The following is a 12,698-nucleotide window of genomic DNA, read 5'->3' as shown; positions in this document are numbered from 1 at the left end:
CCTGCCACTGCTGCGGGCAGGCCCCATTTCCCCAGGGCGGCCTTCGCTCCCGTTGTCTTATCTGATCGGACGCCATGAAGCGCGCGAGGCCCGACGGCTCGCAGTCCAGTCCGTCCCAGGACGCTGCCGAGCATCAGCCGAAGATTTCGAGAAAGATTCGAGCGTGTAAGTCGACGTTGTTGCTGCCGAACCGCGGGGTGATGTCGCGGACATGGGGGTTCGTGAATCTCGAGTCGTCACTATGACGATTCACACACGACGCCCCCCAAACGTGACAGGGACGCTTGCTAACCGTCTTGCAGGCCAGGCATGCCAGAACCGCAAAATCAAATGCAACCTGGAGCCCGGCCAGGACCAGTGCGTGCGCTGCGCGCGCCTGGGGCTCAGCTGCATCGTCAACAAGAGCCTGCAGACGCTGCTCGACGATGAAAATGAGTGGAAAAAGACGATGGAGGCGCAGATGCACTCGCTGCAGGCCGCCCTGGCCGAGGTGCAAAAGGTGCTCAACCTGCCGCAGTCGTCAGGCGTGCCCCGCGTCCCGAGCGTATCTCTGGACGGGAGCAGCTTCTCGCAGAGCCCCGACGTCGCCCGCGCCGCCGCCCCCTCGCAAGGCCCCCCGTCCGGCCCGCGGCCCATCCGCCCGACGGGCATGACGAGGGAAAACTCGGTCGAGGCCGAGGCGCCGGACCGGGAGGACCAGGCCATGGTTAACGCGCCCATGGCGAGCCTCTTTGAGGTGACAAAGCTGCGCAACATCCGCAACGAGCCGTGGGCGCGCGGCCGACGCCCGTCGAGCCGCTCCCTGCAGCACGACTTTATCGCCCAGGGCCGCTTCAGCGAGGAAGAGGCCGAGAAGTTGTTTGTCAAGTTTGGCGAGACGCTCAACGCTTACCTCTGGGGTGGCATCGCGCTGGTCCACGATACCCTGGCCTCGGCACGCGAGTCATCGAGCCTGCTGACGGCCGCCATCCTCGCCGTCACGGCGTTGCACGCCCAGGACGAGGGTCGCGCCTTTGACGTGTGCTACCCCATCTTCCTGGACCTCGTCAGCCAGGCAATGTTCGACCGCTACCACACGCTCGACGACGTGCGTGGCCTCGCCATCGGCGCCTTTTGGCTGTCCGACCTGAGCTGGAAGCTGTCGGGGCTCGCCGTGCGAATAGCCACGGAGCTCAACTTGCACCAGTTCTCGGCCAAGGCGCTGCGGGACGCGCCCCAGTACATTGAAGAGGCGCGGCTGTGGTACCTGCTATACGTCTGCGACCACCACTTTAGCGTCGCGTACGGGCGGCCCTCAGTGTTTACGGAGAATTCCACCATCACCTGCCACGAGACGTTCCTCCAGCTGCCGGGCATCACCGAGTCCGACTTTCGGCTGCACAGCCAGGTGGGCGTGTTCAAGATCTTGAGCCGCATATACCACGCGTTCGGCCCGGACAGGTCGCGCATGATCGCGAGCGACGAGTTTGAGATTCTGCGGCGCTTCGACGTAGACCTGGGGCACTGGCGCAACCATTGGGAGCCGCGATTGCGTATGTGCCGCTTCTCCCTGTCGTAGGCGTTTACTGACGGCTCTGCAGGACCCAACAAGTACATCTCAGAGTACCCAGCCAAGGGGGTCATTCTTCACTACCACTTTGCCCGGCTGCAGCTCTTTTCCATCTGCCTGCGCGGCCTCCGGCCCGACGAGCAGTACAGCATGTCGCCCGAGCGGCGGTACTTTGTAAACCTCGCGATATCCAGCGCGTCGGCGGCCCTGGAGCTGGTGCTGCACGACCCCGACATGCGCAGGGCCGTCATCGGCGTGCCCCTGTACCTGCTCACCACCATTGCGTACGCCTGTCTCTTCCTGATGAAGGCGCAGTCCCAGTGGCGATCCGCGAGCCTCAACATCCGCTACGAAGACGTGGTGTCTCTGATTGAGGGTATCGTGGCCCTGCTCGAAGAGACGCGACCCTGCGTCCGCCACGTGGCGCACTTTCTAGGCCGCGGGCTCGACGGCATGCTCCAAAAGTTTAAAGAGCGCAACGCCGCCAGCACCATCAAGTCACTGTCCCAGGCAGGGCAGCCGACGCCGCAGAACTGGGCCGGGGAGCCGATGATGCCGGACTGGAACAGCTGGATGTTTGGCACGGGGATGCCCAACCAGTTTGGCTTGGAATCGGACAACTACGGGCTCAACTTTCTCGACGCGCTCAATTCGCAGATGCCAGGTTGACGACAAAAATTGATACCACTCTTGTCGACCGCCGCAAAGTCTATATGCAAGTCGCTGAACGTGGGTGTGAAGCCGTGCCGCGCGGGCAGAATCCCGCATCCCCCCCTCCCCGGCAGTCGGCGGCTAGCTTCCAGCCAGCTGCTGGGGTCAATCCACCCGGCCCAGCGGCGAATCCTACCCAAGCCCACGAGGGCTTGCCACTGGACGCACAAGCCAAGTGCAAGCGGGCCATGGCGTGGTCGGGACGGGTCCTGGATTGGCAGCCCGTCCAGCCACCAAACGCCGTCGAACAAGGTTTCGGTCCATCCGCGACGGCACCTGTGCGACCCCACGGGGCAACGGCTCCGTGACGGGTGCAACGGGGCGGCAGGATATAAGTAGGATCGTGGACTGTCGAGTAACTAGCTCTCCTCACACCTGCTCGTCTCGTGCTTGCCTCCCCGGTTCCGTCCTCAGTGTGCATTTCGTCGCGCCGCATCGACATGGAGCCCGTGAAGTCTCCGTCGGTCGAGGTCAAGGAGGCGCCTTGCCGAGGGCCCCCTCGACAAGATGATGGCCTCGCCGAGGCTCTGCGTAGCTACGTCCCGGGCTCGGACGAGGAGAAGAAGCTCGTCAGGAAGATTGACGCCTACTTTCTACCGATGCTCTGGGCCATGTACATTCTCAACTACATTGACCGGACCAACATTGTCAGCACGGTGCCCCGGGGAAACGCGAGCACGGCACTGACTCTGCGCAGGGAAACGCCAAGATTGCCGGCATGTCTAAAGATCTGGGCCTGACCGACGACGGATACGCCTGGGTGCTCTCCGTCTTTTTCTTTGGCTATCTCATCTGCGAGGTGCCGTCCAACATGATTCTCACCCGGAGCAGGCCGTCTATCTTCCTCCCAACAATCATGTTGGTCTGGGGCGCCACGAGCGCGCTCATGTCCATCTCGAAGAGCTACGGGGCCCTCTTGGCGTTTCGGTTCATCCTGGGGTGCCTCGAGGCGGGCTTCTTCCCCGGCGTGCTTTTCCTCTTGAGCTGCTGGTACACCAAGCAGGAAGTGGGTACGTCGAGTCCCGCGCCCGACCCTGGCCGCGGTACGCAGTTCTAACTCTTGGTAGGGAAGCGATTCGCCATCTTCTATACGGCCTCGGTGGTGTCTGGCGCGTTTGGGGGGATCCTCGCAGGCGCAATCACCTCCGACTTGCACGACGCGCACGGCATCGCGGGGTGGCGGTGGCTGTTCATCGTCGAGGGCGTCGCGACGGTCGGCGTGGCCCTCGTCGCCTACTTTGTGCTGCTCGACTACCCCGCGACGTCGAAGCGCCTCACGCCCGAGGAGCGCCTGCTCGCCACGGTACGCATAGTCCACGACGGCATCTCCAACGGCTCGGCGGGTCGACGTCATCTGAGCCACTGGCAGGCCTTCCTGGCGGCCATCTCGGACCCGCGCACGTACCTGTTTGTGGTGCTCTTTATGCTCGACGTCGGGTCCGGGACGATTTCGTACTTTATCCCGACCATTACGCTCAGTCTCGGCTACAACACGGTGAGAGCGCAGTACATGACGGTGCCCATCTACGCCGTCGCGGCTACGTGCTGCAACCTGACTGCGTGGTCGTCGGACCGCCACGTCGAGCGGCGGTGGCACGTCGCAGGGCCGCTGGCCGTGGGATGCGTATGCGCCGTGGTGTGCGTCGCGGTGCAGACGGCCGTCGTCCGCTACGTCATGCTCTGCTTCATCGCGGCGGGCATCTGGACGGCGCTGCCGCTGATCCTGACGTGGACGAGCAACGTCATTGTCCTGCCGCCCGAGAAACGCGCCATTGTGATTGCCATGGTCAACGCCTTTGGCAACTTTTCGAGCGTCTACGGCAGCCGCATCTGGCCGTCGACCGACGCCCCGGGGTACCGCATCGGGTTCGGCGTCACCGCGGGGTTCCTGGGTGCCGGCGCCGCCCTGGCTGCCGTGATTCCGGTGCTCTGCAACCTCGTGAGCTGGAAGGGGACACGGGCGGAAAGAGACTTGGCCGAGGACGACGTAGATTGACGGCCCAGGTTTAGAGAATAACAGCGCCTATAGTACGTTGTATTGTGACCCGATGCCTGGTGATGCTCCTATTACAGCTGTGCCTTGGCGAAGCACGTCTGCGATCCTGCTCGAACTGTCGAGTCGTCGACTGCTTCGCAGCGGCGCCTGTCGGCGCGCGAACGGCACTCGTCATGATGCCCAGCGCGCCCCTGTCGGGACAGGAGGCCGCCGCGGCGAGAGGACGACTCGTCTCAGGCAGCACCCAAGCCACCAGTCGCCTTATAGCCTGTGGCTGCAAGGCGCCCAGAGGCCTCGCGATCAATATGGCTGTCTCTGGCTCCCCAGCCGCAGGTGGCAGTGAGGCGCGGCCGGCTGGGAGATAGCCACGCGCGCTTCCACGCCCGGTGGTCAGATGACGCCGCAGCCGTGAGCGATGTTTTTACCTGACCATCGAGCTGAGATGCTGCAGATTCGATAGAGCCTGGCGCTAGGCAAACCAGGGGGCGAACCGATCCAGGGTCGCCTGCACCTTGCCACGCGTGCTCAGCCGCAAGCAAGCCGCCCGCGCTATCGCTTCGTCCCGGCACCGAGCACCCGCATAGTTGAAGTCGCGTGTAAGCCAGTCGCAGCATAAATGTAATGCTTCGAGCCGCTCTGATGGCAGCCATGGAGAGCGCAACACAGCGTCGATAGCAGAAGCCTGCCAACAGCGCAACATCCACCGACACACGCCGAGCACAACATGTCGTCGACATTCGACCCCTTCTACGAGACGGGCGAGAAGGCCCTCGGGCAGATGAAATTTGTCGAGTACTCGCCAGTGAACAAGGCCAAAGTATACCGCACGGGACAGGCCGAGCCGAGCAGCCTGCTGCACGACCCGCTCTCGCAGCTCGGCCCGCAAGACGACTGCATCGTCGTCGTGCCCTTCACCGGCTTCAACCCGCTACAGACGCAGGACGCCCTCGAGCACGTCGTCCGCGAGTGGGGCATCCCGGGCGAGATCTACCGGCACCTCGTGCAGAACCAGGGCGGCGACCGCTTCGAGGTGAACGCGGACGGTGTCCGCTGGCAGAGCTGGCGGATCCCCGTCGGCGCCTGGCCCTGGGGGCTGCTCACGTCCTACCCGACCTACTTTGCCGTCGGGACGCCGGTGAATGCCGCTTGCGCGCCGCTCAGGGTGCTGGCATTTGTGGCCAAGGACCGCATCAGCAAGACGGACGTGGCGCTCAAGGGGTACGTCCGGGCGGACCTGGCGGGCGTATCCTGCGAGCTCAAGCTGCTGTACCTGCAGGCGCTGCTCATTATGACGGTCAATGACAACTGGCACAACTGCACGGAGAGTATCAAGCGCTCCATACACCGCAATGTGAGTCTCCCTCCTACAGGGGTGAGCACGCGCTGACATGGATCAGATGGGCGCACTGCGCGATGCTCGCAAAAACGTCTCGTACTCGGAGAGCATGACGCACGCGAGCGAGTACCAATTCGTGTCCACGACAAACATGGTCTATCTCAAGTCTGTCCTCGACCATGCGGGCGCCGTCGCAAGCGCGGCAAGCAAGCTGTCCGTTCCACAGTCGTCGCGCGAGCTGCTGCGAGCCACCTGCGACATTGCCCACAACTCGCAGCAGGAATTCATCGACAACCTCACCACGTTTACCGCCTTGCGAGAGGCCCTAGACGCCGAACTACGAAATGTGAGTATAACCCGCTCCTTGCGCGGGTCGCCTGCTGACGGGCCAGTGCGCGGTGGCCGTCCAAAACAACAGCCTCGACTACGTACGGCAGAGCCTCATCGACATGCGGCAGGTGTCGCGCAGCAGCCAGAAGCAGGCCGAGGAGATGCACAAGTACGCCGAGCAGGCCAAGGAGGACACCAGGTACATGAGGCGGCTGGCGCTGATAACCATGTGCTTCCTGCCGTCCACGACCGTTGCCGTAAGTGCCCCGTCTCCAACGACGCGGAGCGCGAACTGACTCCCGCGCAGGCCATGTTCAGCATGCCGTTCCTCAGCCTCGACGACAACCTCAGCTTCAAGGCCATCAGCAAGTTCTGGATATTCGTCGTCGTCAGCCTCCTCTTCACGGGCCTCACGTTTGCCGCGTCCTTTTCATGGGACGTGCTGTCGCGGATGAAGGCGGCTCAGAACGGGGCCAAGCAGGAGGAGCAAGATGTCGACAACGCCGGGGACGACCTCAGGCCGCGCCCGCACGTCGACGTCGAGCTGAGCGAAATGGCCAAGATTCTCATGTCCCGGCTGCCCGTCAAGGAGGGGCCCGATAGCGACGACGACGATGATGATGAAGATGACGGTGCCGGTGCCGAGTCCGGGGGCGACGCAGAACCAGGGGCGTCCAAGCTGCCCGCCCTCCCGGCGCCGTAGCCAGGCATGCGCCCTCGAGCTTCGGATGCGAGATGCCGGGACATGTACAGGTAGTTTCGAGAGGACCACCCTTGTTCAGCCACATTTGCTTTGGGCGCTTTTCAAATTGACGGGCCGGGCCACCCTTGGCCCCGTTGCGCATCGTGCGCCGCCTCCCCCTTTGCCTCACACACTGCCACTGGATGCCGTGAAGCCGTAGGTTTTGCTTCAACGGCAAATTGACACGCAGTTTCTTGGACGCATTGTTTGATGCCGTTTTGTATTCCGTCCTCGTCTGCCAAGCTTTTCTCCCTCGTGTCCAGCCCGCCAAAAAGGAAAAGCGTCCGCGCGTCCTCGTCTCCCCCCAGGAGGTCTCACATCAAACTGAGACAACTCATCACCTCTGGCCAGGCCAGGGCATCGTCCAACGCCGCCATGGACGCCAGGCCCGGCACGCTCCTCCATCGCAGATGTGGCCAAACGGAGATTTTAGCACCTAGCGGCCCGTCATGCACCGCGGCTCTAGCTCGACGCCCTCGCGATCAGGGTGGGATCCCGTCCGGATTGGATCTGCCGGCAAACGCCTGCGCCGTCGACGTCAACGGGCGATTGGCATATAAACACGACGGGATCTGCATTCCTCGTCGCTGCGTCGATGGCCTCATGCTCAGCTAATCATGGCCCCGCGCCGCTGATGAGGCGAGTCTGAGATCAATGTGGCCGCCAGCTCACCGTGCTTCTGGAACTGACAGGAGGTGTCTGTCGCCGGCGACTCGGCATGGCGGAGCCGCCTCTCCAAGCCAGAGGCCGGCTCTCCTGTCTCACATGTTTCGGACGAGGGCCATCTCATTGATTGCAGATAAGCTATGATCGACCCGCGGCGATGGAGCGCTGTCCCTGCGACATGCCCACCATGGCAGGGCAGCCCTGGGCAGGGGAGGCCGCGTGTACGTGCGTTCCTCGCGGTGGATATATCAATCTTCTTCTTTTGCGAGCGACCGCTGCTCTAAAGGCGTGAATGCTGGCCGGCCGGCTGTCAGTCTGATATCAGGGGCCTGCACGTCAAGAGCCCGCTTCTTCGGCAACACGCCTTGCACGTACATGTACTCTCGACGACGCCATGATTCCGCTCACGCTCTCGCAATCTCCGCCGGAGCTGCGGCACGACTCCATGGACAAACAGGGATATCTCACCGACGACAGCCTCCAGCTGAGCGCGGCGCCGACTGCCGAAAGCGCGCGCACGTTTGCCTCGCATCACGAAGACGTGGCCGAGGATCAGCGGCTCACAAGATGGAAGACGAGGCAAATCCTCTACAGGATCGACCGTCACGTCATGCCCATCATCTGCCTGCTGTACCTGCTCTCGTGCATCGACCGCGCGAATCTGGGCAACGCGAGGCACGACGGGCTGATGGAGGACTTGCACATGACGGGCAAGCACGACTACAATGTGAGCCTCACTGACAGCCATCTGATGCCGTTTCGATCCCTTCGGCCTACGACCTTCTGATATGTTTCTATCATGCGGCGCTGACCACTGGCCAGGTTGCGCTCTCCGTTTTCTTTCCGTTTTACCTGATTGTGCAGATCCCGTCAAATCTGGTCCTACGGCGCGTACGGCCGTCCATATGGATACCTACGCTCATGGTCCTCTTTTCGATAGTCACAATCTGCATTGCCTTTATCAAGAGCTATGCGAGCCTTCTCGTCATGCGATGTCTCCTGGGCGTCGCCGAGGGTGGCATCTTTCCCGGCGTCGTATACTAGTAAGTCGCATCACCATATTGAGAGAGATCTCGACTGACCATGTCGTCCAGCCTCACTAGGTGGTATACGCGGTACGAGTATGGGTTCCGCATCGCCATCTTTTACTCGTGCGCCGTCGCAGGAAGCTCGTTTAACCGCTTCATCGGCGACGCCATACTCGAGTTTCACGGCGTCGCCGGCCTCAACAGCTGGTCGTGGATCTTTATCCTCGAGGGCCTCGTCTCGCTGGTCGTCGGTACGCAGCCTCCTCCCCCCTTGGCGTTCCGTCACTGACTCTGCCAGCCGGGGCCTCGTACTGGCTGCTGCACGACTATCCCGACAGCAGCAAGTTCCTCAAGCCGTCGGAGAAAAGGATTGTCACGCACCGCCTCATCGAGGACATGTGCCACCTCTCCGACGATTTCAAGTTCATCCACGTAAAGAGCGCGCTTCTCGACTGGCACATCTGGGTGCACATGGTCATGACGGTCGGCATATCCATCCCACTCTACTCCATCGGCGCGTTTATGCCGTACATTATCGACGACATGGGCTTTCGCGACGACAACGCGATTCTCATGGCGATGCCGCCGCACGCGGCTGCCTGTCTGGTGATTCTCGCGGCGGGATGGGCGGCCGACAGGCAGCGACAGCGCGGCGTCTACATTGTTGGCTTCTGCGTCGTGGCGTACGTCTTGCCCCTATCATAGTCCGCGCGCGCGCGCTAACACATCGCAGCATGGTCGGCTTCGCGATCCTCGGCGCCGTCGACGACCCAGTCGTCCAGTACTTTGCCTGCTTCCTCGTATGCATGGGCATCTACCCCGTGGTTCCGCAGGACATTGCGTGGAACGCCAACAACATTGGCGGGTCGACCAAACTTGCCGTCGGCATCGCCATGCACATTGGTTTCGTAAGTCTGCTCCGCGTTGTGCGAGTAACATTTCTGACCTCCCGCAGGGCAATCTTGGAGGCGCAGTCGCCGGCTTCGTTGTCCGGCATGACGATGCTGAGCGGTTCGTGTCTGGGCACGGCGTCATGCTGCTCATCACGGGCGGCGCTTGCCTGCTGGCCGTCTTCATGTCGTGGGCCGTTCGCAAGGAGAATGCGCGACGTGATAATGTGTACAAGAGCCCGGAGGCGTATTCAGTGCTGGAGAGGAGGCGGCACGCCGACTTGGGTGACCGCGCGCCCTTTTTCCGGTACACCATCTGAGTGGCCATAGACTGCATTGGAATTTACAGGCACATTGATCGGTGTAAAGTAAGCAGTCGAGGGGGGAGACGAAGCTGCTCAGTGTTGCGTAAAGTGAGCCTGTCACTTGATATGAATTACGCTCCTCAATGTAGAGACTCGCTTCGTTCATTTAAAGACGCCCTTCAACGCGAGAGCATGTTTGCAGGTCATTGCAGGGCGACAGGACAGGTCATCAGCCCATGGTCACTCGCAACTATGTACAGGACCCGATCAAGGTATGTGCAGTCAAGGTGACGCTCGGCAAAGCCAACAGCTCCAGCACAGCCATTGATGGCGCCAACTCAGATCGCTAAGGGGTAGTCGCCGGCACACCTCGCCAGCCTAGTTCGTGCCCGAGCAGCCGACAAAGTTGTTGCCGCTGGCGCCGGTGTGCGTAATCTGGCCGGCCTGCTGGCAGCTCTGGGTGATGACGACGCGGTCGGGGCCGGGAGAGCCTGGGACGTGTTAGACCTGCTCACACTTCAATGTACGTCGCCGTCTATACGTACCGCCACCGTAGACCTTGCCCGACTTCAGGATGGGAAACTCGTAAAAGGGGCCGCTCAGCCCCTTGAACTCGAAGCCCTCGTAGTTGTTGTACCGGTGCGGGTACGTCGAGCTGCCGGCCGTGCCGCCGTTTTGAACGTAGGTGCACGCCGCGGACGAGGCGGCATCGACGGCGCCGGCCGAGTACGAGGTGCTGCCGCAGGTCGTCGCCGCGCGGGCCGCCAGGTCGGCCGGGGCAGCGCTGACGAGCGCGATGAGGGAGAGGAAGCCGAGGGTCAGCTGCATCGTGGCGGTGGGCTATGGCGGACTGCGGAGAGGCGGGCTGTTCGACGATGCTGCCGGAGGAGGTGAACTCATCAAGTCGGGGGGTGCGTCCAAGTTAAATAGAAGTGTCTATCACGCACATGGGACGATCAACCCACCGACGCCTTTGCTAGAATCGTCCCGACGACCACCACGACCTGCAAGGGCCGTGCCGGCTCCCGCGGCGCTTTGGTGATTTGATCCATCATCCCACGACACGAGCCAGCCGGGTGCCCCCCCCCCCATCCAAGAGCCCAGGGCCGCGTGATACGGCCAAACACAGATCCGTCCAACCATTCAAGGCGCGCCATCACCGCCATGTGAGACGGCGGCAGCGGGACTCGTTGCGCATCTTGGAAGGTCGTGTTCGCAGATCGACGTCCTAGTGGTCCGGTCCCTGGGCGATCGGCGCCACGGCGGGACGTATCACAGCGGATCTGAGTGCCGTCTGGGGTCGAGGCGGCCGTCTCCGAAGGTTCTTTGGCTTCCTTTTCCGTTTCAGCTGCGGCGCTCGCGTCTGGGCGCTGCTCCCGTTGAGCTTAAACTCCCTTGGCGCCAGCAGATAAGCAACTCGGCTTGTACGGCCACGAGAGCTGTGGAGGCTAGACTAGACTCACTAGAGTACATACGTTGAGTAGCACCGAGTTCCCTTGCGATGCAACACAAAGACGAGCAGCTTCCCCATGCTCGGCTAAATTGTGCCGGCAGGTCCAGACGTCGATACGCGACCCTCCACGCCGGGACCATTGTCTGCGAAAACCCACGACACCATACAACAGTGTGACGGTCGTCTTTAAAGCAGATGATTCGGGAATGACGACCGAGGCACCTCACCGCTCGTCAGCTCGCGTGCAGAAGAGCCCTCACGGCTTCCCTGAGTCGGCTCATCCTCCTGAGGCATTTACCGCGAGCACACTCGGCCGAGCAGCAGACTAAAACGCTCCTTCACCTGCCGCTTATGACCTGTCCGCTAGCCAAGCCCAGGGTCAGCTTCTGCGCAGCTTCCACGACGCAGCGCCTTGAGCCGCCATTGGTCCGCGCCGTTGCACTCGCGATACGGCACCTGGCGCGACTATCCAGAACGAATACCGAAGACTTGACCGGCGCCGTTGCAAGACATGGGGGTGCTTCATAGATTTCTCAGCTATGTAGATGAAAACGATTGACGTGCAGATGCTTTGAGCCTGCCTCGCATTGTTACATCACGACCTGCCCCTTGACTCGCTGCCAGCCAGCAACCTGCAATGTCTCGTTCCCAACGACAGCGCTCAATTACTGCCGTCCGGCAAACTCCTTGGCCTCGTCCCAGGTCATCAGATTCACAAAGATCCAGCGCAAAACCTCGCCCGCGACCTCGCCCTTGCAGCGAAACGAGTCCCTCTCAGGCTCTACCTGGACAATGAGCGCGCCCTCGGCCTTGTAGCCGCCGTCGACGACGGCAAAGCGCGCCGCGTCGACGCCGTGCTCCTCCGCGTAGGCCGGGTGCCCGTCGCTGATGCGCCCGACGTCGCTGCCCTCCGCGCGCGCCGCCTTGTAGAACCGCGGCAGCTCGTCCGGGTCGCCCTCCTCGTCGGGCTCGTCCGCGCCAACGTCCTGGACGCCCTTGTTCATGGCCAGCAGCGCGGCGTCGAACTCGGCCCGGCGCTCCTTGGGCAGCACGTCGTACAGCGCGAACCACTCGACGGGCGCCGCCTCCGTCTTTTCCTCGGGCACGTCCTGCCGCACCGTGTACCAGTCCTCGTTGGCGATGCTCAGCGAGCTGATGTAGTTGTTGGCGTCTTCTGGTGCGTACCGCACGCCGTCGTCGAAGCCGTGGTACTCGTCCAGCGACACCAGCAGCGCGCCGCGCTCCTCGAGATCGTCCGAGTCAAACACCAAGAGCAGCTTGGAATTGACGTCCTCGCCGTGGTTGCCCGCACGGTGGTGCCGGATGACTGCCTGCGTCGACTGCCCCACGAGCGTTTCGACCTTGAAGTTGTCCGCGTCCTCTTCGTCGTCATCACAAAGCGCGCCGATGACGGTCGCCTCGTCCAGCCCGGGCACGGTTATGTACACCTTGAAGGCAAGGCCCTGTCGCTCGTCGTCTGACATTTTTGCGGCTCAGTTGAGTATGCTCTGTTCACGTTGTCTTGCAGGCGAGTCTTGTGCGAGTGGAGGAGACAAAAGACGGGGATGCGGCGTGAAGCGGCTGTGACGACATGACGTGGGCTGCAACTCCCCCCCTCGGCGTCCAGCCAACGCAAACCAGCCCGCCGCGCGTGTGCGATATGCACGCAATGAGCTCATTGTGGTACTCTGT

The 12,698-nt window shown here is 62.3% G+C and overlaps 6 protein-coding genes across 6 annotated transcripts; 4 read left to right on the top strand and 2 right to left on the bottom strand.

The window, feature by feature from the left end:
* Positions 1 to 74: 74 nt before the first annotated feature.
* PLICBS_007493 (uncharacterized protein) lies at positions 75 to 2,218 on the top strand (the record flags this gene model as incomplete). Its single annotated transcript, XM_018320928.2, has 3 exons — positions 75 to 165; positions 303 to 1,532; positions 1,581 to 2,218. The coding sequence occupies 3 exons, from the start codon at positions 75 to 77 to the stop codon at positions 2,216 to 2,218; spliced, it is 1,959 nt and encodes a 652-aa protein (XP_018180825.2).
* Positions 2,219 to 2,700: 482 nt separating this feature from the next.
* On the top strand, positions 2,701 to 4,256 carry PLICBS_007492 (uncharacterized protein; the record flags this gene model as incomplete). The annotated part of the gene is made up of 3 exons (XM_065601186.1): positions 2,701 to 2,907; positions 2,958 to 3,270; positions 3,328 to 4,256. The coding sequence occupies 3 exons, from the start codon at positions 2,701 to 2,703 to the stop codon at positions 4,254 to 4,256; spliced, it is 1,449 nt and encodes a 482-aa protein (XP_065457258.1).
* Positions 4,257 to 4,980: 724 nt separating this feature from the next.
* PLICBS_007491 (uncharacterized protein) lies at positions 4,981 to 6,625 on the top strand (the record flags this gene model as incomplete). Its single annotated transcript, XM_018320926.2, has 4 exons — positions 4,981 to 5,607; positions 5,654 to 5,938; positions 5,985 to 6,179; positions 6,230 to 6,625. 4 exons carry the CDS (start codon positions 4,981 to 4,983, stop codon positions 6,623 to 6,625), a joined length of 1,503 nt encoding a protein of 500 aa, XP_018180823.2.
* A 1,099-nt stretch (positions 6,626 to 7,724) lies between these two features.
* On the top strand, positions 7,725 to 9,568 carry PLICBS_007490 (uncharacterized protein; the record flags this gene model as incomplete). The annotated part of the gene is made up of 6 exons (XM_018320925.2): positions 7,725 to 8,057; positions 8,153 to 8,373; positions 8,425 to 8,609; positions 8,657 to 9,041; positions 9,092 to 9,266; positions 9,314 to 9,568. 6 exons carry the CDS (start codon positions 7,725 to 7,727, stop codon positions 9,566 to 9,568), a joined length of 1,554 nt encoding a protein of 517 aa, XP_018180822.2.
* Positions 9,569 to 9,931: 363 nt separating this feature from the next.
* On the bottom strand, positions 9,932 to 10,381 carry PLICBS_007489 (uncharacterized protein; the record flags this gene model as incomplete). Its single annotated transcript, XM_018320923.2, has 2 exons — positions 9,932 to 10,044; positions 10,099 to 10,381. 2 exons carry the CDS (start codon positions 10,379 to 10,381, stop codon positions 9,932 to 9,934), a joined length of 396 nt encoding a protein of 131 aa, XP_018180820.1.
* A 1,290-nt stretch (positions 10,382 to 11,671) lies between these two features.
* Positions 11,672 to 12,490, bottom strand: PLICBS_007488 (uncharacterized protein; the record flags this gene model as incomplete). The annotated part of the gene is made up of 1 exon (XM_018320922.1): positions 11,672 to 12,490. One exon carries the CDS (start codon positions 12,488 to 12,490, stop codon positions 11,672 to 11,674), a length of 819 nt encoding a protein of 272 aa, XP_018180819.1.
* Between the last annotated feature and the right edge of the window lie 208 nt (positions 12,491 to 12,698).

This window comes from Purpureocillium lilacinum, assembly GCF_023168085.1.
Source record: "Purpureocillium lilacinum CBS 284.36 DNA, scaffold_5, whole genome shotgun sequence".
Lineage (NCBI taxonomy): Eukaryota > Fungi > Ascomycota > Sordariomycetes > Hypocreales > Ophiocordycipitaceae > Purpureocillium > Purpureocillium lilacinum.
Note: the sequence above shows the minus strand (reverse complement) of the source record. Positions and strands in the feature narration are given on the sequence as shown.